Here is a 27,519-nt window from a genome sequence, read left to right on the forward strand (position 1 = left end):
AACACTTACTACACGAGACCTGACCTGAGTTCAAGTCCCGAACTATTCATTAATAAGTTATTTACTTTTAACTGTAAGATTTGGTTCTTTATTATTTTTGTGTTATTGATTTTTGTTTTTTTTTTTGTTTTAATAATTGTACTTTGTTCAAAATATGGATGCCGCTCCAGATCTTCCATATATGGGTTAATTATCGCCTGATTTGATATCATAATAACTTTTACAACGTTTCAATCGTTAATAATAATTGTTATGATATTGAATAAGGAAATAATTAACTCATATGTATGAGCACCAGTAGATCCATTTGGAACAAATTTCCAAGACTATTATTTTGTGAATTCCCAACAGATTGTAAGCTAATCTGCTAATTTGTTTCATTCATCCGTAAGACCCGCAGCAATCCTAAAACTTGCCGTTGAACCTTCTATAACAACAGCAAGGGCGCGTTTTGCAAATACCACAAATCGAGTGATCAGTTGTGGTAGTTGTATCACCAATTCCGGTAGCAATAGAATAGAGTATTTGCTGGGCACTTAAGGTAGCCTATAAATGTCAAAATTATATATGTTTCTGAACTATATATGGTTACATTATTTAAATTATACATACTTTAACTACTTTGGGCTGAAGTGCGAGTTGATTCCTTATCCTTTCCGAATTGCAATTACTTTTCTTACGGATGTCTGGCAGAACACTTATTGAGTTTTGCAGTACTGAAGCGCGTGTTAAACCAATTCTTTGAGTTAAAGCAGATGGAGAGAGTGCTGCAAAGATATAAACAAAAAGATGATGAGGTGATGACATAGAATAATATATCACTAACTAATTAATTACTAACATATTGGAAGACAATAAATCCATTTAATTAGGACTTTGGACTTTAGATAAATGTTTCTAAAACTTACCATCGAATTGACGAAAGCCTTCGTCGCTTTCATTAGACTTCTCAAGTAAGAAGCAAAATTTGGATTTTCCAGCCATGAAACCTCGTCCTCTGGTCACAGTAACTACGAAAATCAAAATTTTTAAATACAGAAAATAATTTGTAGTAAAAAAATTAAACATTTTTCGAACTAACTTTGCGAACGAAAGTTTTTTGCGGCTCCGCAAATACCTTTCGCAATATTATTTTGCATTTTGGCAGATAAGGAATCAAGAGGGATTTTTAAAAACAAAAACTGTAAAAGTTCAGAAATTTAGAAAAATGCGACCGAAATATGAGTTCAAATTTTATTTCTGAAAATTAATTATAAAATTTGTTATATAAAATATTTCATTGGTTTTAAAATTTCAAACGCTACTATTCTGAATCTAAAAATATTTTTTAACATATATTATGAATAAATGACAATTTAGCACACAATTCTAGACGTATTCTGCCTAGTGGACTGTGGAAGAATTGTCACGATGATAAAGATATAAAATCCATTTACCACTTTCTATGGCTCTGTCTTTGATTACAGAATAAGCGATTTTAATATCTTGGACACTATTTTTTAACTGGCGTAGAAGAGATAACGTAAATGAACTTATGGGTCTCCTCAACATTATCTGAAGGATGATTGATATTTTAATAAAAAAATACACGTATACAATACAATAGTGATTAGTGTAATTTGCTTCTTCCTGGAAACTTTGAGTGCATCACAATGAACAATGGATATTACCAATTAAAAGTACTAACTTTCAGCAACTTTATATACACATGTAATTTTTACAGATATGGCTATAGTTCATATTAAGATCTTACTATACATACTAGTTGTAAATTAGAGCTATTAATTGTATAGTATTATAGCAATAATCGCACCTTAGTAGAACTTCATCGGTTATGATATGGTCTCTACGCAAAGCGCTTCAAAACACTTCAACACAAACAGGTACCAACATAAAACAATATGAGTCATAAATTGTCATAAATATACCATCAGGTGATTTTTTTTTGTTTTTTGATTGTTCATGATATATATGACCAAAAAGAAACGAACTAAATTGACAATGATTGTGGAACCTTTTTATGCCACTCCAAGACATTGATGGTTTTATTATGCAGTTCACAAGAAGTTTCGTCACTCACGAAATCTATTCTGTGGTAAATTTACAATAACCATAGGGTCGTTCCACTCATGCATACAGTCTCCAAATATCAGCAAAACTCCTCTTTAAAGACATATCTTCAAGAATGTTTTGGGAATAGTATATTGTATAACAGGAGTAGCATAATGTGGCAACACGACATGAACTCTTTCTGCACAGATGAAATGACACCTTTTTTTGTGGAGTAGATGCTCGAAGCTTTCAATTATAAAAGTGTGCTAGTATTAAGAAATCGTGTGTTGACCGGCAATTTCAATAAATAAGAGATCAAATAAAAAATATAGAAAAAAGACGTCTGTCATTCTTCTTTAAAAAAATTAATTAAATAGAGTCTATAAAAAATATAGATTCTAAAACTATATATATCAATTTCTCATTATAGTTCTTGCTCCTATTTATTTCCAAACCACTAGGAGGAACCCTAACGTTAGTCAACGGACCTCTATGCAATCTAACATATCTATCATAGTAAAAATTTTGGATGCTAGAAATTTCACAGTAACTAAGCGCTGACCTTTTAAACCAGAAGTTATGGATTTTAATAACCATAAAACTATAAATTTTGTTAGTGACTAAACCGTTTAAAAAAAATAATGCTTCAAAATAAAATATTTGCGTAGAAACAACTTATTCAAAATTTAGATATGGATGCAGATATGAATACTCTTCAAGACTCACACATAATACAGCATCGCAGATATTTATATAAATTGTTGGTAAATGCCTTCGCAGACTGGTGCATTGAGATCGATCAGTCTTCAGGTTGCGTTCATGTGTTCAAGCAGTCTTTGAGAAGGCGGACCTATCCTTCTCCAACTGGAAACTATTAAATAAAATTATAATGTTTTGTTGTTTTTTATAATATTTTAACCTCAAAGAGCTAATATGTGCGATGGTTATGCCGATGGTTTCTATGCTTTCTAGACAACATTGGGGTGGTGTTCAAATAATGTCAACCTGCGCACAGTTTGACAAAACAAGGACTAGCCGATTAAAACTCAATATTTTCGGAACCAGATACAGATATTGATATGAAATTTTCCTAAAATATAGTTTCTGAGATAGTCTAATTTGAGTCCAATCGAGCTACTGAAACCCCCTAACTTCATTGGTTTTAAACCGATTTGGTTGAAATTTGAAATATAAATAAATTTATAAAATAATAAATGCCCTTATATTATCACTTATTGAGTTTGTTGTTAAAATAAATGAGCTTTATTAAAGATCATATTTTGCACAATATTTAGTGACTTTTGGGGCCTAAAACATATATAAAACATAGAGCAATCGAATTTTCTTTTATTTTTGTGAACATAAATTGGTTCCAAAATTAACGAATATTGATCGGCTAATTTCTGTTTTATCATATCGTGATTTATGTTTATTTATGTTATCCTATTTTTGGCTGAGGACGTTTCGCTTTATGTATACTGCTTGTTAATCTAGTTCCAGCTTAGTTAAAGCTTTTATATTTTCTAAATAACTCAATTGTTCTGTAATAATCAATCTTTTATTTTGATCGTTCATTTTTAACAAATAAATGCGAACAAAATAAATCGAATAAATGACTTTTCAAATAAAATATACGTTGGTAAATCAGCTGTTTGAAATGAGAACAAATGAAGTCAGTCGTTTGGGACCAGTATGAATGTATTATTAGTGGTTTTGGAACAATTTGTGGATGGCTTCTGCTTACTGATGTTTTTGTTACGAATATTCTGTAGCGCCTTCGGTAAATTGCCTGATGACTTTAATCACAATTGGAGAACTTTGGCTGTTTATCAATCGCTTTAGTGCAATCAATTGTATTGTGTTTTCCGTCGCATTTAACACATCTGGAAACGAAATCGTCGGCAGTTTTTTTGTTGCTGTTATCTGAGTGTTTTTGTAATTACCCTATATCACAGTGACATTCTGTGTTACTCATCCACTGCCTATCCACTTATAACGGAATCAGGCAACATCTATCCAAAGGACATAATGGCGTTCTTAACTGCTACTCGTCTACGGAACTGAAGTGGGTATGTCACAATAATACTCAAAGGATGCAGTGACGTGGTGACAAGTTCCCAACCCATCTCAAAATCGAGTCTTAAATCTAATCTAAATCTCGTTTGTTGACATCAAATTTATTTTAAATTTATTGTTATTTAATAATTTGACAATAAATTTTTTTGTAAATATGTTTTGTACTATACGTGATCGCTTATTTCCTTAAGTTGAAATACCATAGTTGGACCATAGACCATAGTTGACCATACATGATGTTTAATTTGTCCTTTTGGTTTGTTGTCTGCTTTTGTTGGCTTAGTGGTCCCTTCTTTTCCATATCAGGAGACTCGTCGATTTTTCTTTTGCAAGTACTTTTTCGGTGGTCTCATGTTAATATGAATTTTTTCCTGAAAGCGGCTCAGCATTTTAAGTTAATTTGTAGTTTAGTTTCTTTTCCACCACTTGGAAGAGAGCAAAACTCATTTTTAAAATTAATTATATTTAAATTTATATTATTTTGGAATTGATGTAATAATCATAATTTATGTATTTACGAAAATATATCTACTTTCAAATTTTTCTGGAGGGTAGTTAGTACTTAATAACTTAATTGTTTTATTTATTATTATTATTTATTTATTAATATTGAATATTTGTGTCCACTCACAACGTTCTATTACACAATAATAGTGGATCTTAGGCCGTGTGCGAGTTCGAGTAAATTGAGATGAGATAAATTGAAATTTCCTAGGGATTTTTTGCACTGCACTTACTTATAAATCATCCATTTTCTTAAATAAATAAAAAGTATTTTGTAAATATGAGTTGCAATTTACCGTCATATTTTCTGACGGAAGTGGCTATTATATTTAAAAGAAACTAGTATATCTCATAACGAGGTTTTTGAACAGTAGTGAACTACAACAACAAAAATTCATTTTATATTATTTTTTAATGATTTGAATATCATCAAATAATGCCCCTACAAACGGAAAAGTATTAAAATTTAACAATTAAAAATAAAAATACAATTAATTAATTAACTCAATTATTCTACAGTTGGTTTATGATTTCGTTCTAATATAAACACAGCAAGTAAAATTGCTAATAGAAACTTTCATAGCAAAAGTACAAAACTCCAGAAAAATATGTGAACAAAAAAGTCAAGTACGGCTTTGGATTACTTGGTTAAGGTGCGCTGATTCTGAGCTTCATATTTGGCAGGACCCGAATTCGATTCTTGGTACTTACAGTCTCAAAAATAATTGTTTACAAATAATTAAATACAAGAATTATTTCCAAGACCACTGATGATGGGTATTTGGCAATACTCGAAACAGCTGTATGGTCACCCGAAACTTCAATTAATTAAAATAATATAAAATGAATTTTTGTTGTTGTAGTTCACTAATGTTTGAAAATCTCCTTAAAAAGTATTTTATACTTATATATTTCATTATATTTGCGTTTTTAAGACATTGCACATTGATATTACTTTTATTATAAATAACGTTTGTATTTATTTTTAAATAAATGTGATACAATTATTAAAAGACATAAATATTCATAATATAAAGAAAGAAACATATTGAAAGCAATTATTGTTCTGTTAAAAGTATTCAAATTCATTTATTAAACATCTTAAAAAATTTTAACAATGATATCTATTTTTTTCTAATTTACCTTACTCGAAATTCGTGTAAATACCACTTACCATCAATTTACTCGAACTCGCACACGGCCTTATTTGGAGTAATCTCTTCACGTTTTACAACACTGTTTTTGCATGTTTTTGTTCTTTCGTTCTTAATTGTAGTTGCTGTGTCTATCAGTTGCTTTCAATGTGTGTGTGTCTAAGACGTCAGTAAGCGCAAAAGTCTGTGGCGTATATACCAAAATGAATTCAAATTATTAATAAGGAAATCGTACATATCGCCTATTATATTCCATTATTTATGGTGAGCACATTAATTGTTCGGAATTTATTAAAAGCCCATATATATATATATATACACATAGGTATATATCACCATACAGTCAACTGCAACAGTAATACGTCTTCACTGCACGATAAATAAAACCTTGTTAAATATAATATACTATAATATATTACAATATTAATATGCAAAAATATGTTAATAGTATACTCCCCAAATATTTATTATATATTCAAAATATATTCAAAATATATTCAGAATTTTTGACATTCGTAAAATAATCAAATTTTTTTTCAGTAACCTGTCAAACATTATTCCAAAAAAAATTGCTATAAAAAGTTTAGAGATTTCTACGAAACGTATTTCATAGACTATATTTTATTTTATTTTCTAAACTAAGACTTGTTCGAAATGAGTAAGCGCGTCATTGAACTTCTAGCTAAACCTTTTTGGAACAAGAAACCTGGTGAGTACTTGCTATCATAGATTTCTGGTATTTTAATTCGAAAAATATGGTTTATGCAGTTGTTAGCAGGGTTGAACTTGATAATTGTGAGAAGCCAGTCAAGAAGACTCCAGCACCCTTGCCGCCAAAAACGGTTGCTGAGGAGCCTCGTCACTGTAAGTACACTCGTAGCTACCTTAAAAGATAGTCAAAAGATGGTCTTCATCTCTTACAAATATTCAGCGCATTTTGAGCACACATATGGGCAAATATTTGGGTTTATAAGTTTGTTAACACATAACTTATTAATTCAATCCAAGCCTTTTTTGAAATTTACTCAGTTCTACCACAAGTTCGCAAAATGAAAATAAGGACAGAAATTCTAAGTTTTTTGGAACTATCTCTAAGAGTTTACTTGAAATTCTAAAATATCTATGAAATTTTAATGAAAATCATTTCTATAAAATTGGGTAAGAAGAATCAGAAGTCCTCAAATGACAAGTTCAGCAAATAGCCTATTAGAGCTTTACATTGACTTAGAACAATAAAATGACAAACAAAACATTTTTCATTATTTCAAATACGCCACAGATAGTGCGGGCAGTGTTGTACATGCAATAGATATGTACAATAGAACCCATTGTGTAGATCTATTCGAAACCCAAAAACTGCGATATAAAAAGCTGTTCACTATGTTGGTTGAAAAGTTTGAATACCAATTTCAATGGTTTTCGCAACGAATCAATAGGAAATTCGATGTAATTTACATTGAATGCCAAGTTGTTTGACCGACGAAATGGCAGCACTCAGCGAACTTATTGAACACCTGTAATTTAGTGAATGGTTCTTATTTTTTTGTTTTTTTGTCGACTTTAATTTTTTTACAATTTCAATCACATTCACGGCTAATAGTGAAGAAATATAAATAATTTATAATACTTTAGCGAAAATATTATTTTATAAAATGTTAATCAGTTTCATGACTTTATGTTTAAAGCTCCAAAACAAGGAGATTCTGTATCTGAACCTCAATCTGTAGGCTCTGGCGAAGCCAAGGCCGAAACTAAAAGTGAAGAAAAAATCAAGCCGGAGAAAACAATTAGCTCAGCACCATATGACAATTTCAAGAATAGGCTAAGGAAGCTGCAGGACTTGGGCACAAAGAGTCCACGCGAGAAGATGGAACTTAAGGTTAAACATATTGAAATTCTCTCATAATTCATATTCAAATTAACAAATTTTAATTCATTTTTGCAGAAAATCCTTATGCCCAACAATTATGTTGTTCCAAAAAAGAAATGAGTATTTTTCAAAAAAAAAGGGCGCTGTCTTTAGACATCTAAAATCTAAAAGAATCTAAAAGTTTCTCGAACAAAAAAAGAATATATTTCAATATATGCAGCGATATAATTTACCATAAGCTATTAATAAATTTAACTGCCGCCTTTGATTTTACCAATACATTTTTAATTACTTTATAACATAACTAAATAAATGTTATTAACAAATTGTTTATTATGTTCAGATTGAGTATTAAATATTTGTTGAGATATAGATAGAAATCAGAAAGCACGTAAATTCGATACTTTCAAAGGTCCAATAAAGTAGACCAAATCAAAGATTTTTTTTTGTACTGAAAGATGTTCTGGATATAATTATTCACGAAAATTGTATTATATTTTTAGTAAATATATTTTTTAGTAGATTTTTATTATTTATATAAAGTTTACTTCTTTCTTACGCTGTTTTCTCTTTGCTGCAGCATTAAGGACAGAACAAGTAATGAAACCATATATAATGAAACATATCTTATAAATAAAAACCAAAAAGATCTTAGGAGCTTCATCGCAATATTCTCCGTTCCAATAAATGTTATCTACCTAGCTACGAGTATTATAAAGCTAGGCCATTTAACGATTTTAAGGAGTAAACTTTTTTAACAATTTCAAATATTTTTGATAGGAAAATCTTTAGTGAAAAAAAATATTAGTACCAAACATGCAATCCAGAAAGGCCTTACCCGTTGATAGATAGCTAAGTATCTATAAACGGCTGTCAAAACATAAAGGCTTTAAAGAAAACGAATTGGGCTATGAGAATGATAAGAGAGCAGTTCATCAAAAACTTAATAAGACAAATAAAAAAAACTTAAAAAGGTGTGTACATTGAGATTAATAAAGACATAAAAAAAATCTTAACGAAATGGAATGGTGTGATCATCTGCAACACTAAAAATATTATGCTCAAATCAAACAAAAGAAAGTATACTAGATTTATAGTAGTGCTATCACCGAAGGACTACAAAACCATCATATGTATTTTGCGGGCCATAGCATACTTGAAACTCATGGATACAGGAAAGGCATTTGCAGTAACAACTTATACGAGTATAGAAACTACGAGTATAGAAACTACGAGTATAGAAACTACGAGTATAGATACTGAACACATTTTTTTATAATAAAGCTTCACAACGGTTGATCTTACCTTATTAGTTCTTGAGAATCACATCAATTCTAATTTTTTTTTTTCTAAATAAATGCAATATAAATTATATGCAAATAGCTGGGTCTAATTTGATGACCAGTGAAGCGTTCGGATTTAAATGGGTATGTTTGTTATTCACTTCAATAATAATTATAGAAATAGCTTCTGCTACAGCATGAGGGTAGAAGTAAATAAATGTATATATTTTAGCAGAAAAAAGATGTGTCCCCTCAGAAGCCAAACGGAAGAAATCGGTGCCTAGTAGACGAAACACAGTCTTTCAAAAGGTGTTTTCAGATAAAAATGTATTGGTACGATTAAACAATTAACCAAAAAAATTATAAAAACATTTTTGCGTACTTAAATGCATATTTCATATTTTCACTGAATGTTGTATAATATTGGAAAACATGTTTAATAACAGAGCCGTACTTCAACGAATTACCAAAAACTGATACACATTAATCCAACAAATTTTTTTTTTTGTGTAGTAGATGGAAAGCTTCGAAAGCCACAGAGTGAAACTTGAATCCACTAAAACCACCTCTTAGGAATGAATGAAGAAGATCCACAACAGTGTGTAAACTTCATTCCAGTAGTCATGGAGGAGAGATGGGAGCAGATAGTCTTACTACCTAGGGTGCTAGGTTCATCTAAGCCAGAAAGCAAGGGCTTAATTTAGGAAGATTGGGTTATTGATATTTAATCAATCTGTAACAATAGTTTTATATAAAAGCCATAATAAATATTTTTTATTTATGAATTATATTCAAAAAGTAAAAACAATTTTTAACTTTTTCAAAAAGTATTTCTTTAATCTTCAATCATCAATGTTTATTTTTATTCGCTCCCAAAGAAGTCCATCTTTCTTATTATGTGCTCTTCTTACTGTAGTTTTCATTTAGGAAACACTATTGGAACGTGAATCTTTTTGACTTGAAAACACTGTCTCCTAGATCAGGTTTTAAGCTCGCCATTTTTTCTTTATATTGTGTATTGAAAGATTGGCAAATTTTGGGTCTAGGAAATAGAGTAGTTTCTCAGTGTGGTATTTGAATAGAGGAATGGGATTGTTGTGTTACAATGATATTATGTTTCGTCAACAAATTCTCGAAATAATAGATTTTGCCAGACATATTCATCCAGTGTCCAAAGCAATCGAAAAATCAGTTCACATAAGTATACAGAGATCTTTTTAATAGTAATTTTTGTGTTGGCAAGCATAATTTGCTTTATTTTGCCGAACATTTTGTGATTGATGAACGTGATACTATAACCTTCCATTGATAACCTTGTTGCGGTGACATCTTACCATCGTTCAATGTCTTCTTAAATATTTTTAACGCTTCGCTGTATTTAATTCTGCTTTAAACACAGATTTTCACATAAGCACTTTGATCAACCTCTAACCACAAAAAAGTCGTCTAAATTTAATATGACACCTCGTATATTAGGTAATTACTCATTACTACTTACGTAGTTGGCCATTACAGACGTGAGCCGCGTCGAGTAATACCGATCGTCCTTAAATCGTTGATCCACTGATCCTCCCACCTAAGATGCGGACGTCCTCTACCACGTTTTCCACCTGCGGTACTGAATGAAAAACTTTTCTAGCCGAACCACTTTCTTCCTTCTTCAATTTGCAAGGCAGGACCAAGCCAGCGAAGCCGTCATTTGCTCTTAGAAAATGACTAAATTTTATCAAGAAATTTTATCATATATTTTTGAAATCAGGACATTTCAGTTTCGACGCTTTAAATTTTTCTTAATACAATAGAAAACTATCTGGTAAAGAATAAAATGACAAGATTTAGTAAGGATTTAAAGCTCATTTCAAAGCAGTTTGGGTTTCCAATATTTATTCCTGTTAGATACTGTTTTTGCGACAAAAAAGCTGCCAAACCCAAATTTACTTCTTATATTTCACCGCCAAATACGACACAAACATAATCACCAATGGAAAATGTTTGTTTCCTTTGGTTCAGCATACCTTTAGCGTTTATTGCTACAGATTAGTTTCTTTACTGTAATCCTTGTTATAAATTAAGGAAATGCTCCTCAAAAAAGTAAAAATGGGTTTCTTAGTAATAAAAGATGAGTAAATAATTTGTTTGTATAGTTGTGTGTTTGTCTACGGATTGCCAGGATAGTACATACAACGCAACTGCTTTTTAAAGGAAAAATTTTCCGTGATTCTAAGAGATTATTTATTTTTGTTGTGATAAACTATTTGAATTCACATAATTATTATCAATGTTTCAAACACATTTTTAATCTTAATTAAAACAGTATTCTACTTTATTAATAATTGTCACAATGAGTAGTTATAGATCACGCTTATTGGACACTTTGTTATCTTTTGAATGATGACTTGGCCAGGATCATCAACTGATGACGACCTTATGTTATGTGTAACGTTTTAAGCAGAAATTAAAAAACACCGACATTACAGTACATTGCCGTATTGGATATAGGTTCTATACGATTAAATGTATACGTACATAGGTAAGTATATATATATATTGTCTCAGTTCCACTACTCACCCAAAAAAAAATTAATTCATATAAAGCAGGGCTGTCCAGACCAGATATGATCGGAAGCCAATGCAAATCACTTTACAGATTTTCTGAAGTAATTGTTTTAGCAACAGCGATCATATGCTTTATAGCGTTCGGGAAGCAAGTCGTGACCCTTCGGAATTACTTATTAAGCATTACACTCAATACTCTTATATGGCGTTTACACTGGCTGAAAATGGCTCATTCTGAATGAATCATTTGAAAGTGTTTACATTCGTTGTATTTCATTTTTTCTCATTCAAACAGCTGATTTTTCAACTTGCATGTTGATTTAATTTTTGCTCTGTGCCAAAAAAATGTTACAGGAAGGTTAAATATACCTTCAAACCTTACAATATAAACTGAAAACTTGTTTCTAGATTCGATTTATTTATTTTTGGGAAGTAGAAGTTCCAAAAATTGGTGCATTGTTTTAAAGAAAATGCAACCACCAAACACTTGTTTGCCTTTTTTTGTAAATATGTCAAAACAGCTTTTTCAAACTGTCAAAATGCCATGAAGAGCTTTCATTTAGGGTATGTTCAATAGATTCCTTTGCATTTGAAACATATGTGGAATGCATTCGAACGTCATTCATACAGAATGTGATAAAATTGCTCATTTTTGTGCTTGAAATTTTATATGCAAGAATGAGCCATTCGATACTCATTTTCGATTTTTGACCAAAATGAGCCATTTTCGGCCAATGTAAACGCCATATTATTTTCATAGTTCCACCTACTGTGCCATTAAATTTTTCCTGTAGATTCTTTAAAATTGATCCGGTTCATCTGCTTCATCGCTATTGTTAGAGTCATCGGCAGGAATATTAAAAATTTCAAATTCCTTTTTTTTTTTTATTGACAAATCATGTGTTTAGTGCGATGTAAAGGATAAATTAATTTTTTAAAGGTACTTCGGAGGACATATCGTCCTAAAATTTTTGGGTTTTATGTAGAATTTTATTATTAATCGAAATCAAAAATATTATATAAGAATATTTGTAGTATATTCTTTGAAAATTCATTCAATGGTAATAGACTACGCATGTGCTTGATGTGTTTTGCGGGAGATAAAAAATTTTAAAAAATTTCAAAAATAATGCCACCCTGAAAATTTTTATTTCCCAGTTATATTTAAAACTAAATTAAAATAAAATATAAATAATGAAAGTTCTGTGAAGGTGTTCTGAGAAATGTTTTTTTTTTAACTTAACGGTTAATATTAGTACTTAAATATAAACAATCTTAATTGCTTAATTGCAATAAATTTCAAGTTCCTACGCTTAATAGAGTCACAGATATAGCCATTTGAAAATGTGTCTACAATGGCAATTCTCAAAACCCTAAGGGTCCATATTTCTTAGGAAAAAAATTACAAAATATTTTCTCGAGATACGGGTCTTCTTATTTAATGAAAGGAGCTCAAACAAAAATTTCAACCAAATCGGAGATCATGAGGTTTTTGTTGCCAAAATACGTCCGATTTGTAAAAGAATGACCCATAAGTATATGTACCTGCATGGAGCTCGTATTTTAACTGTTGAAGTGGTTGAGTTTCTTTCTTCTTTTCGAAAGTATCTGTTTGATTTCATTTACATAATCGAAATTTTTATATAAATTTATTTTGATATGTATATTTACACGCATCTGATTGTGTTTGAAGATCTCTGCATTGGCTTATATGAACTCATAATTACAATTATACAGAATTAAGTTTATTTGTTACTAATACAATTAAGTATCCATTCGCTCGAATAAATGTACGTAAGTGCATTCGAAAGTTGTTACCGTTTCTAGTGCAATTATGCTGGAACGCATATTTCGATATTTTGCGACAAAGTTGCGTTGTGTCTCTGGCACATTAAATTAATTACTCATGTTATTATTTTGGTTGAGAAATTAAGTACGCAACAATTTATAATTGGAAACATTATTAGAAGTACATAGAACTGCCAATGTCGACTCTAAAATGTTTACTGCCATTACAATTTATAGTATCCATAGTCCACGGTCTGCAGTTTGCAGTCTGCAGTCCGTGACACCGATATGTAAACCAATTCGAATGCCATTACTAATATTATTACAGTAGCTCTGCATAATGTTATTTTAGTTGTTGTTGCTGTTGTTGTTGTTGTTGTTATTATTGTATTTTACTACCATTTTGCATTATTAGTCAAAATTACTAGCTCTCACATGTACAAATACCGAATACCAACTGGTTTTACTGTAGTTAATGTTAATTTATTACACAAAATTTAGTATAAAATTTATTTAGAAAAATTGCATAAACTGAAACAGAACTAAATACAAAGCACCAGCAAAAAATCTGTAAAATACTATTACTGATACAGAACTCTCAGTTACTTATGTGCTAAATAATTTAATACCCAAAAAGTGCATAAATAAATTGTGTTTATAGTTGAGACTAAAATTTTACAAAATTCAAATTGAAATTTGCATTTTAGATGCATTATCATTGCAAATGCTGTGATTGAGTACGAGTAAAGCCACTTTGGTGTGTTGGTGCGCTGGTGTGTTGGTGTGTTGGTGCGCTGGTGTGCTGGTGTGTGGGGGCGTATGAGTACTTAATTGTACTCGTTGACTGTAGTATATGATAATAAATGACCAAATATGATTATTTACACAATATCCACATAAATTAAGATAACGCAGTGCCTTAATTAAAAATTACTTTAAATACGAATTAAGCTCGGCGCAGAAGTTCTTCTATTTACAGTTGCAACAGTTGAAAATAAATGTTGAGACAAGTCTAGAAAAGGCGAATGCATTAAGAAGCATCTTACACAGATCTCTTCACTACCTACTCATCTGCAAATTCGATCAAAAATTACTTATATTCTCGCACATATATAGAGTGAGTAGAGTGCATAGGAAAAAGGCTAGTAGGATAATAATCTGCATAAGTAAGAACCTTCATTATTTCTTAAATAGTAATCATTTTGATGTTTTTTCAATTGCTCTAAAAATTTTCTGATTTTTAATATGTGTTTCTCGTCTCGTTAATTCTAAGAACTGTTTGGAAACATTAAAGCAAGATAAAAAAGGAGTTTTTGCATCGGTAGATAGCAATGGACAAAACTTGTATCATTTAATTCTCTCCAGAGTCTAAGCAACAGTAAGTTAAGAGAACAGCGGTCTGCGAACCACGACAAAAGACGCCAGAAACGCAACAGATTGCTGGAAAGGTTATGGCGTGCATATTTTGGGATGCGTATAGAATTTTGTACATATAACGATCGTTACATGGCCCAACTAATGCGTTTGATGTAGAAAACCGGCACAACATGAAATACAATAAAGAGTTCTTTCACCAAGATACGAATTAGTCTTCAAACTGCTTCCGCATCATCCGTATTTGTCAGTTTTGGCCCCTAGTAATTACTATCTGAAGCATATTTTAAGGCCACAGATGAATCATTATAGAAGAGAGAATGTATTAGAAATTATTGTGTTACTCTTTAAGGACACTACTGAAGTTGTTTTGAGTTGATGGGATTAGAGTTTTATTATGCTTTTTTTAACAGTACTTAATTTTAATTGTTTTTAAGGACCATTTTTTAATTAATGTGATAAAAACTGAAAACTCCATTAACCTCTCTACTACAATTTATAGAACAGAATGGCGTAATCTCAATTATTATATGCGATAAAAATAAATAACTTAAAATTCTCGAATCCACGCAAATTAACAATTAAGGTCTCTGTTAACCGATGGAGTTAAATATTTATATTTTTACTTACCACTTATTTACGACTTATTAAACAAGGAAATTAAAATAATAAGCATCTTATAATAACTTCCGTCAGTAAGGTCTATAATGACACAAAGTGTGTCGGAAGCAGAACAAGTTGATCAAAAACCAATACTTTTTGAGCCAGTAGTATTTTTAATGTAAAACGTGTTATCTTAAAATTTTCTTAGACATCATTTTTTAGATCGTCTTTTGTGTAGTTATTTTGGTCATTATCAGATCATTAGAACCTACAAAGATTTGGCTCCAAACATGATAAAATTTTTAATTTTTTTCCTCTTTCTTCTTCTTCAGAAAGTATCTTCTTTGCAAAAAGGATTTACAAAGATATTGTAAAGATCTGAATTGACAGTAAAAAAATTGATGCGATCAATTTAGCCGGTAAAATTTTCATTTAATTTGTCAAGTTTGCGTCAACTATTTTTGATACAAGATTTGACTCTTAATTTATAAAGTAGATAAATTTACACGTCTATAAGGTTTATAAGGCATTTTTCAGTTTAGATGAGTACCCTTAATTTAAACTTTACATTTTTTTTAAAGAAACTTTGTGAAAAAGAGAACCACAAATGGTTTTGCATTATTTCAAATTTCATACCAATACATATCTTTTTTGTTTCTTCCCTTATGCTCACTTGTATTATGACAGTGTTATTGGAAAAGTACTCCCATTATCGCACAAATTTTTTTAGTTGCACCCGCTATTCGCGATAAACATGCTCTCGTATTCCTGATCGCAGCTGCTACGACAAGTTGCGCACTCTCTTGATCAATTTTATTCTAGCGACTGCACATACGAACATACTCAAGTTCGTAGTCAAGATTTGTCAGTCAAGCAAAATTTTTGCATAGCAGGTGTGTTTGCGCACACTGTTACTATGATAATAACCACGCAAAAATTTGCTATTGACTGACGGAAGCATTCACAACATGTTGGCGGCGAGCTGATTGTTGTGCTTACCAAAATTTTGATGCGTGGCGGCATGTTGTTGAGTGTCATTCAAAGGTGCAGACTTGCTTTTTTTTGTGCATTTGGCATTTAATGATTCAACTAAACTAGTGTTGTTTGTGCTTTGATGCTCTTTTGCTTTGCGTTCCCTGTCGTGACTGCAGTCGAGCCATTGCAATTGTTGTTGACAATTGTCTTCAAAAATTTGAAAAGACTCATTTTGCGTTGAAAGCAAAAACAATGCGTGACGTGACTGCAGTCCTTACATGCCCCTAATTCAGCTATAAGAAATATGAAAACAAAATCAGAGACAAAGACAACGAAGAAAAGAGAGAAGTAGAGGAAGAAATTTCGTTTGGAATAATGTATATTGTTTTTGTGATTTTCACATAAATTTAATAGACAGCATAAGTAATAATACGAGACAAAAAATGGATCGCAAAAACAAACCCCTTAAACCCCTTTCAAAAGAAAAATCGAAGAGTTAGCCTACTCAATAATACAGAATTGTCAACTTTTTCCGAGGAACATAAACGCAAACAATTTAACATTTATTGGTGAGGGGATCGGTTATATATCAATTAAGTTGGGAAAATGAATTTGGAAAACTTTAGATTGTCAACAGTTGGAATAACTTTAGAAAAAGCACGGATTAAAACACAAAAGGTTGGTATTTCAGTATTATAATCGAAACAAGTGTTTTAAAGTATATTTTTACAAGATGTAGAACAAGAAAAAAACGCTTGAGCTTCTGGACAAAAGCAAAAAGGAGTTTAACGAGCGCATGTCTTTCATATGCACAGGAGTGGTTGAGAGTAAGGAAGAACATGATATTAAATGTGCACCTACAGTAATAGAATATGGAATTGCTGAGAGTGTATTAAATAATAATCAATCTGAGCTGCGCGAATGCAATATTAAGTTAGAACATTAACTAGCGCAACAAGAACTGGAGAGTTACAAAGGTAAATGTGAGTAATTATAAAAAAAATAAAAAATACAAACTCAAACATCTGAAGCCTATCTGACTAGATGGAATTGAGATAGAAATAAGTCAAGTTTTTTGACATACATCTCGACCAAAAACTCAACTGGAAACAGCACATTGAGGAGATCACGAAGAAATCCACTAGAGCTCTTCTGACCTGTAGATCCATAGCAGGAAAACGTTGGGGCTCTACACTGAAAATACTGCGATGAGTCTATTCGGTGGTCATCACACCTATTATCTAATATGGGGCACTCATCTATGAAAATGAAACTAGACAACAGAACAACACTTACGCACTAAACAGGCTACAAAAACTGGCGTGCATATGTATAATGAGTTCACTGACGGCTCGCTTACGGAGGAAGATGTCGGATCGGACATAGTCGGATCAGGCAAGAAACTCGGGGAAGCGCTAGGGAAAAATACTAGTATCTTCCAAGTGGAAATTTATGCAATTTTGAAATGCGTACTTATCAATTGAACGAAATTACTTGGGTAAAAATATCGCAATACTGACAGACAGCCAAGCGGCGATCAAAACACTGAACTGGCATCACGTAACCTCAAGACTATGTTAGATTGCCTTGATAAGCTAAATCTGCTTGACGAATCAAATCAGGTGACGATACTTTGGATACGGGGCCATACTGGCGTACGCGGAAACGAATACGCGAACAAACTAGCCAAGAAAGGAACAGCCATGCTGCTTTGTCTTGTTAAAGTGTTTTTAATCAGATTTTGTGATTTGATATTTAAAAGTAATTAATTAAGAAATTAGTTATTGAAAACAATGTAAAAAAATTGGAATAATTAGTAAACTAAGAATGGCATTGTTTCTATTTAATATAAGTTAATTTAGCTGACTTTCTTCTAATCTTCTGGGATTATTTTTCAATGTTATCGGCATTTTTCTTTCATTGACGGGAAACGCATATTTTTCCATATTATTATTGGAGCAATTGATTTCTGATTCATTTATCCTCATGGTTTCAGTCTAGAAGCTCCCCTTTTTTAGCTGGGGTCAGCGACATCGTAGAAAACATAAGGGAGTCATAATTATTTCAAATATAACAAATAACATATATCACTGTTTGTCAATGACAGAATAACTAATTATCGGAAAAGAAAAATGTAAATAAAAATAGAGAAAATAGGAGAGAAGAGGAGAGGCAAAAGTGAAAAGTATATCTGATCATGTTTTAATTTTGCTACGTTAATTTTTTTAAGCGAAATTAGCGCCGTCGATGTGCAGAAACTTATGTTAAACGAATTTACCCAAATGGATTAGTAAATTCTAAAGTGTAATAGATTCTTTTAAGAAAGAACATATCATCATCGTTATCCGACTATACAGTCCATGTAGGACCTAAACCTATTTAACAACATACTTTCATTCTGCTATGTTTTTTGCTTTTGTCTTACAATTTTTTGTGTTCATTTTTTCTAAATCCTGCTGTACACTGTCTTTCCAGTACAGATAGTATAATGCTGAAGGTCAACACTTTAAGGTTCTAATGTGATTATGCCACAGCACTTTTAATAAGCCTTTCTTTATTCAACTTATGTAGATATTACAAAGCGCAACAGGTATTCAGAGACTTGCCACATTACTTGTATATTGGTCTAAATACAATGCATACACACACATCCAAACAATTCATCATTGCTCTTAGTCAAATGGCATACAGCATATCCCCAACGCTGACGGTAGCTGTAACAAGCGGAAATATATTTTCTCACCGGAACTGTGTAGGCACATTAGACATTTTGTTTCGGCAAATGAACAAAGTATGCGTGCATGCACATACGCAATACCATATATACTGTACTAGTATCCTTACAAGCCTAAGTGCTTTACTTACGATATAATAAAACAAACAGGATTGCATTCAGCAGAAGAAGAAGAACAACAACATCAACAACAACATCAACAACAACAATAACGGCAACCGCAATGGTAATGGCAGTGTTGCAAATGTTCAAGCAAAAAGCAACATAAGGAACTCTAGGAGCAAGGAGTGAGGAGTAAGGAGTAGACGAGTAGTGTAGAGTAGCGGCAGTGGTAGTGGTAGTGGTAGGAGCAGCGGCAGTGATGTGTATCTCATATATTTGCAACCAAATTTACACAATTTAAAATCGAGATTTACGACTCGTAGTGACATCATTAATCAAGCTCCTGATTGGTGATCCTGTTTCTGTTAATTAATACAATAATGGATTGCATCGAGCCTTTTGTTTTGTGAGTGGCTAAAAAGGATACGTTTACATATGTGCTCACTGCGTTGTAATTACATTTGATATTTCGTATGGAATAATCTGTTTTATGCGTGCTCGGACAATTTATTTATATTCTCGAAGCATTCGCACTGCAGTAGACATGGCTTGAAGCTATAAATTTTTGAAGGTGTAACTAAATTTCTACGAAGCAACCTAAAAAAACAGTGAGATTTACATAAATAGAATATTTAATTTACAGCAAGAAGTCGGAGGTTATGTGGATGTGACGATTTGTTAAGTTGATTTATTCATACGAATTAATATAGATTTAAGCAGTTTAAATTGGGAATTCTTTGTGTAAAGTAAAGGTATAATAAAATACATTTTAATTAAGAGTAGCTTAAATAAATCTAATATGTTTGTATCTTTGGTTAAGAGTTCTTAAAAATAATATCTGTCACGCATATTCAGATAAAATAATCCATTCCGTTCTTTATCAAATTTTTCCAAATGATATTGTGTATTTAATTACTATGTGAATACAACAGAACACTACAAACACTAAGAATATTCTTCCTCAAGTCTATACAATTTATATAGACTTGAGGAATATATATTTATATCAAATTTTTTATACACTCGTATATTATAATGCATTCGAAACATTATAAAACGCTCTATATACATATTAACAAAGTAAATCAATTGAATACTATGTACTCCGGGTTCAGTACTCGTGCTTAAAATATATGTTACTAAGAAGCAACAACAAAAATAAAGATATTTGGGAATCAAAAAGAAAATATTGTTATAATTAACGTAAATGGTCTGTTGTTGCTATAAATGACAGCATCATTTTTTGAAAAAGCCTTTGAAAAGTCAATGGAGGCAGTCACTTAAAGGACATAACAGTACAGAAAGAATGAAGGTCCAGAATTTTACGTGGATATCTGCCGTGAAGACTTAACACCACGCTGTTCTTCACACACGCATCGGTATATTGCGCCGATGAAGACCCCATTGGAACTCCGAGATATTCTGCCGGCAACAGTTGAAGTTATAACTTCCCCATTAGTGAAGAGTGAGGGCTATCTATTACAGAGGGAATGCTTAGGGTTTCATTTTAGTGAGTAACTAAATCTCAGAAAAAGTAACATCTCGTTCAATTATATACTTCTATATATAGAAGATCAGCCGCTGAGTTCAGTGCTATTCGGCATCACAATTTCCACAGAATTTTATAGATGTTCTCAACAGTATTCTTAACACAAGAACGGTGCCGAAAAATTTCCGGTAAATGATCCACTAAACGGAAGAGCTACGCACTCTTAAAACTCTTAAAACTTAAAATTGTACTAGTATCTTTCATGCAGAATCTTTAGATTAGGGCGAATAATATAACTAAGTAAACGAGTTTCAATCGAGATTAAAAAAAAACATATAGATAATATATTTATTCTCACAACTGTGGCAAATAGATATATGCCGCAAAATAATATGAGTTCTAAACTTTAAAGCTGCAGTGTACACAAAAATGTATATTTTTTAAATGAACTAACTTAGGGCTAACTTCAAAAGTTCTAAAGACAATAAAATGTATATTACTTGTGACTAAGTCAACAGTATGAAACCGTAAATATTTATTTGATTGGTTTGATACGATAGTATCAAGTAAAGGCAGGTGTTTAGCTCACTTGTTTTGGTATTATTTATAAATTACTTATATAATCGCTTCTTCTGAGTATCACTTAATAAGATTAGTAACACATGGTCAAGCTGAAGAGCCCATTCCTTCAAATAAGTCACATAATGTATTCAAAGATGGGTAAAAGTAGTGGCTGACGATATGTAACACTGAAATGTTAATCATTTTGTCGTAATAAATCTTAAAATTTTGTGAAAAATGCATGTATCCAGTATTATAACAATGAAGCGATCCCACCTTTGCTTTTAAATTCAATGGATCAGGTTCTATCGGAAGAACAAAAAAAATTGTACATATAAGGATGTCTCACGAATGCGTTATTTATATGGATATAATATGAAAAAAATGTTCCTTTTATTATCGTAAGTAAGAGAATAGATTTAAGTATAGGAGATTTTTTAATACTACAGGGTTTATAATAATATATTGTGGAACCGTTGAGCTGCTATGAACAATTCCATTAACTTGCTCCTGGCAAATAATAATTAGTCACTTAGCCCATCATCCATAAATCATTTATATTCCACTTTAATACCGAAACTAACTATTCATAAATAATGTTATAATAATTCACCTAGGAAGTATTTAATGCATTCGCTTCATCCTTTTTTCGTGTATTTGTTACTATTTTAATTTAATTTCTGTTTACTACTTCAATACTAAATCATTTCGCTAATCGCGCATAAACATCCTTTTTCTTTGGGAGCAACCATTTTGCAATGACTTGGCCAGTTAACTAAGCTTATCTGCATCCGCAGCTCTTTGGGCCGCAATACGGTTATAGTGAAGTGGAAGCGGGGTTCGCAATTCCTTTAATATATAAACTTTCTTTCCAAAGTTAATTTTCATTTATTTTTCAGTTTCAATATTTTTCATTCTCTTTCAATTTCTTTTGAAAGTTTTTTTAGAACTTTTTTCTGAGCTTCCTTGAATTTAAAACGCGATTTCACATTTTGAAATGAATATGCAAAGACGAATAATTAAAATCCTTTGCGATATCTGCCTTTGCTATTCGCATTCCATGTTGCAAAATTCATTGTTTTTCTTGCCGTTGTCCCATTTGCAGTTGCTGGCACTTGGCTCGGCTCACACCAATAGCATCACAGTCGGGGCAATATCCGTTGTACCATTATTAGTGTGCGGCAGTCACCTAAAGCATCTCTCTGGCTAATATTTATTACATTAATAGTTTGGTGGTAATCCAGGCTAAGATAGCGCCACGCTTTATGGGCGGCAATTAAGCACTGCGCTCTAATCTGTCTGTGATAATTACGAGCCGCTGCCATAAGAAAGTATTTATCTGCGCGCAATTATCACTGCGCACAGATTGTAATTCTCAAAAATTTCTCAACTTTTGCACTGCGGCACACTACAGCAGCGCGGCGATGCAGGAACGTATAATTTACATCCGCAGATATTTATTACCAATGAAATTTTTCACGAACAAAAACAATTAAACTCAAAAACTGCTACAGCATACAAACGGCAATTGAGAAGCAATGGCATGGCAATGGCAATTGCGAAGCTCCAATCACTCGCCAAAAATGGAACGGAAGCGGGCATTCTAAAACTCCGGCCCGTGGCTACATTCAGCTGAGCGCAGTTTAGTTCAGCTTAGCTCAATTCGACTTTAGCCGACTCAATTCAATTTCACTTGATTGGCTTCGATTCGAAATGGCGGCTAACATTTATGTAGCTTGTCTTTTTTGAGATGAGTACACCCATTTTGACGGTACATACTCTACAACTCCACAGCTCTACAACTCTACAACTCTACACCTCGGCAACCGCTTAGACCCCACCAAAAACTGCAATAAAACGATTTGCTTGTGGAAGTTGAAAAATTGCACCGCCATATGCTGTCACACCGAGCACAGATAGCGTAATTGAAATTACATTCGCGTCTGTACGAATTCTCCATTGGTCCTTGGTACGTTTGCTATTTCTTAGCTAATTTAGTGCCTTTAATTAGATGCGCTAATTGCATTGTTATTGTTGTTGTTGTTGTTGTTGTTATTATTATTATTGTTCATACTGATGCTATTATTGTTTTACTCTTTAATTGTGTGCCTTGCAAATTTGTTGCCATTTTAATTGCAGAGCAGCGCATGATGAACTTTGCACGACCGAAGATATTCACTTTCGTTCAATTGGACTGTGTTTGCTTATAAAAACCTAACAGCTGCTAAACCTAGGACGAGAAATATTGTCAATAAAAAAGAATATAGATAAAGGCAACAGTAGTGTATGTATTAAGTATATAAGTCTTAAGTTGACTTATAACAGACATTAAGTTGCAACTATTAACACTTTTTTTCAATCCAGCGATTTCCATAATTCAAAACTATTGCAGTAGACAATCCCTTGATACCCTTTACCTCGAAAAATAGTGGAAACGGACCCCACCATACGACGTTTTTCAAAGACAAAGCCCTTCAGTATGAAACTTGCTACATACATGTAATGCACACTTTTTCTGCATATTATACAAATAATTCTAATAATAACAGGTCTTTTCTTTTGTAAAGACTTAAGAACAATATAAAATAAGCACTACTTTTGATGGCATCTCTGGAAGAACTGGAAATTTTGTCAGGCTTACATATGCAGAACACGTAATAAAATTTAAAGTTAAAGTTAAAGTTTCGAAAAAGAATAATAATTTTTTCAAATTATTGGTAAGAATATATGGTGCATTAATAATTTCTATAAAGTTGGCAACTCTGGACGATTTCGACATTCAAATAAAAGCAAACAAGCGAACGAGTAACCTTGAAGCACGTGTCGAAGAGAAGTTAATCAGAAATTGTTTCGTAAGAGAGATTCTTAGTGTACGTTATTGTTAATAAGTGCTAGTAAATAATTATTATAAATGATTGTAAATAATGATGAATTGTTAATAAAATACATTAATTATAAAATAAAATCACACGCAATAAATATTTTATTCTTTAAATGATTGTGAATAATATTGTTGTGAGTCGAAATGCTCAGACTATGGAAAACGTTCTTGGTTTGTTTTCTATTCGATCAGGAAGCATGCCTAAAAGTAGGCAGCATCGTTTGTGGCTTGCACAATAGCAGAAACCAAGGTCAGCTCAGCAGCTTGACGGTACTAAATGCTAAATTTTGGTTTTCTGTTAATTGTGTCAAGCTGCAAACGTCATTGAAAATAAATGCAATTTAAATTTTTAAATAATTGAACTATTAATTAATAATTAAAGTGAGATAATTGGGGTTCTTTGAATTTACGGCATCCAGCATAGGTACGACTTTTAGAAATTTTTGCTTTAAATAAGACAGTAAGCAGAAGTCTAGAGGTCAGTAATAGTCTAACCTGCAGTTGGGCAGTTGAACTCTGTTGAGCCATTGGGCTCAGCAGTTAAAAGAGTTAAGAGTAGTTAAGAGTAGTCTACAGGAGAATTGGAGTGCTGCCTGTTCTCAAGTTGGTTTGTGCTTCTAATTCAACTTACGTGAATATAATTTTAAGACGAAAATTGTTAGAGAGATTGAAAATAATACAAAATTATATTAACTAATCAAGTGAATAATACAAAATTATATTAACTGATTAAATGTTAATTATTTGTGACAAAACAATTTTAATAAAATGTTTTCTTTTAGGCTAATTGGTCAAATCTTTTGTTTTTTATATTGTTGTTAAAAATAAAAAAAAAATACAATTTAATTTTGCTCATGCTGCCGTTCGAAGGAGTATTGCTGCGTTCCCCACAACTCCAATCAAAAACTTATTGACAGAAGCTGGGCTACCTACAATATCAAATCGAGTTAAGTCAACAACTTATAAACTTATTCCTAAACTACTGTGCAGCAACAACGCTATTTTACATAAAGACGTTGTGAATGTATTCCAGCGAACAAATAGAGTTAAGTCGACAATTGTGCGGTGTATTGAATATGCTAAATTGATCGACCTCGACATCAAACCTCATCGTACGATACAAAATCATGAGCCCCCTTGGGTTCTTAGCCCAACATCTTTTGTAATCGACCTGCAAACTTATGGAAAAAGTAACACAACCACCAAAATGTATAGACAACTATTTGCAGAATTCTCTGATTGCTATATAAAAAACAATTGGACTCTATTGTACACAGACGTTTCAAAAACTAAAAATCATGTCACATTTGCTATAATACAACAAAATCGCTCCATAATCACGACTGGATTAGTTGCACCCCATTGTTCCATCTTTACTGCAGAGGCTCTGGCTATAAAACTTGCTACTGACCACGCAACATGCAACAAAGGCAAATTTCTGATATATACCGACAGCAAATCTACAATTGAAGCTGTAAAAAATATCAATAATAACACCGAATTTATTTGCGCTACCAGAAACAATTGCATATGTTTTTCAAACAAAATTAAAATCATGTGGGTTCCTGGACACGCAGGAATTAAAGGAAACGAACTAGCAGATCAAGCTGCCTCTGCTGCCATTCGCTCTCCCTTGTTCTTATTCAAGACATCCGAAAGAAAAGACGTTTTAAATTTTATAAACAAACATATGGAAGACGAATGGGCTATGGAATGGTCAGTGTACAACCATCGCTACAAGTTGATCAATACCAGTGGTTTAAAAGCTTTATAACCACAATCATGCACTCGTCAACAATGTAAGATTTTTATCCGATTGCGAATAGGACATTCAAAGCTTTTTCATAAACATCTTTTGAGTGGCGATCAGCCATCAAACTGTTCATTTTGTAATAGCACAGCATCCATAGATCATATACTTAACGATTGTCATTCTTTTAATTCTATTCGGAGTGATATCTTTCCCAATATCTCACCAACCAGCGTTTTAAAAACAATCACTGTTAAAAATATACTTTTGATGTATAAATATATTAGAGCCAGTGATCTAGTAAATAAAATTTAATTTATAATATCCGAGCTGAAGGCCCTGGCAGCTAGCGCTCGTTTTTCTGATCTTAGTTATAAGATTTTATATTTTGAAATTATTTATAATAAATAAATAAATAAATAAATAATTTTGCAACAATTTTTATTTTTATTTTTTCGATATTTCGACTTTAGTCTACAGTCATCAGTTTCCTGATGATGATTCTAGACTAAAGTCGAACTATCAACAAAAAAAAAAGAAAAATGAAAATTATTGCAAAATTAAATTGTAATTTCTTTTTGTTTCTTAATTTTTATTTATATTTTTAACAACAATACAAAAAACAAAAGATTTGACCAATTAGCCTGAAAAAACACTTTATAAACTGATTAAGTGAATAATACAAAGATAGTTTAAAACTCATTAAGGAATAATATAAAATTACATTGAAACTGATTTAGAGAATAATACATAGTTATTTTAAAACTGATATAGTGGATAATACAGAGTTAAATTATAAAACATTATAAATAGAGTGTTACTGTTAAACAGCTTTTTCCTTAGACTACTATTAATTAATTATTAATTAATTAACTATTAATTTAACATAATTATTTGGACTCTTATAACACAACACAATTTGACGCAACCACAACCCAGCACATCTAACACACCGAACAGCCACACCGATGATGGGACCGAAACCTTTTCGAGGATTAGGAAATAATATGCTCCTTTCTCTCATAAAAATAAGGGAGAACCAGAATAAAAAGGCCTACTGGAATAATATGCCAGGATTAAAACAATCCAAATCACTTATTGGTACCTATAACAATAAGAGATACCAGGATTGTATTAACCTATCAAAATAAAAACTTAGAATCAAAACAGGAATCCTAACAGGGCACTGTAGACTAAAACACCACCTTACAAGATTGGGTATACTTATGGATGGAAACTGTAGATTATGTCAAGAGAATAAGAAGTCGACCACACATGTGCTGCTATAATGCCCTTTGCTAATGCACATACGAAATAGGCTCCTGGGAATGTATTTTTCTACGGAAGAGGTAATAAAACTCTGTAAAGTAAGTTATACTGTAAAGTAGTATACTACTTATACTATTGACGCAACAGGGCTTAAAGACCTAACCTAAACCCAGAAGGGGGGCACAATAGAGCCGACGGTCGCAGTGTCACATCCCCTAACACTGATAGACCAGGCATATGTCAACAAACCACAGAACTTGTTATACATAATTTTTAAAACGTTCATATACAAAGTGAAGTGTATATACAATTGCACAAATAAAAAGAACTTTTTGTGAACAAAATCTAATTTTCTAGTTTTCAGTGAACTAGATGTGAAATATTCTGGCTAAGATAAGCCAAAAAGAAAAAAGTTGGTGGCGAGCACATTTTAAAATACATGATAATGTCATATACCAGCGATCAACACCCCGTCCCTCTAAGTTCGGCCTTGGGTAC

General features: G+C 31.9%; 2 protein-coding genes across 2 annotated transcripts; one reads left to right on the forward strand and one right to left on the reverse strand.

The window, feature by feature from the left end:
• Window positions 1-79: 79 nt before the first annotated feature.
• Window positions 80-1,225, reverse strand: LOC119690004. The gene is made up of 4 exons (XM_038104970.1): window positions 1,082-1,225; window positions 909-1,010; window positions 613-767; window positions 80-546 (listed from the first exon to the last, which is right to left on the reverse strand). The coding sequence occupies exons 1-4, from the start codon at window positions 1,137-1,139 to the stop codon at window positions 406-408; spliced, it is 456 nt and encodes a 151-aa protein (XP_037960898.1). The 5' UTR covers window positions 1,140-1,225; the 3' UTR covers window positions 80-405.
• A 4,555-nt stretch (window positions 1,226-5,780) lies between these two features.
• LOC119661931 lies at window positions 5,781-7,913 on the forward strand. The gene is made up of 5 exons (XM_038071447.1): window positions 5,781-6,050; window positions 6,327-6,495; window positions 6,555-6,650; window positions 7,472-7,665; window positions 7,732-7,913. Exons 2-5 carry the CDS (start codon window positions 6,441-6,443, stop codon window positions 7,774-7,776), a joined length of 390 nt encoding a protein of 129 aa, XP_037927375.1. The 5' UTR covers window positions 5,781-6,050; window positions 6,327-6,440; the 3' UTR covers window positions 7,777-7,913.
• Window positions 7,914-27,519: the final 19,606 nt, after the last annotated feature.

The sequence above is a fragment of the Teleopsis dalmanni genome, chromosome X (assembly GCF_002237135.1).
Source record: "Teleopsis dalmanni isolate 2A chromosome X, ASM223713v2, whole genome shotgun sequence".
Classification (NCBI taxonomy): Eukaryota; Metazoa; Arthropoda; class Insecta; order Diptera; family Diopsidae; genus Teleopsis; species Teleopsis dalmanni.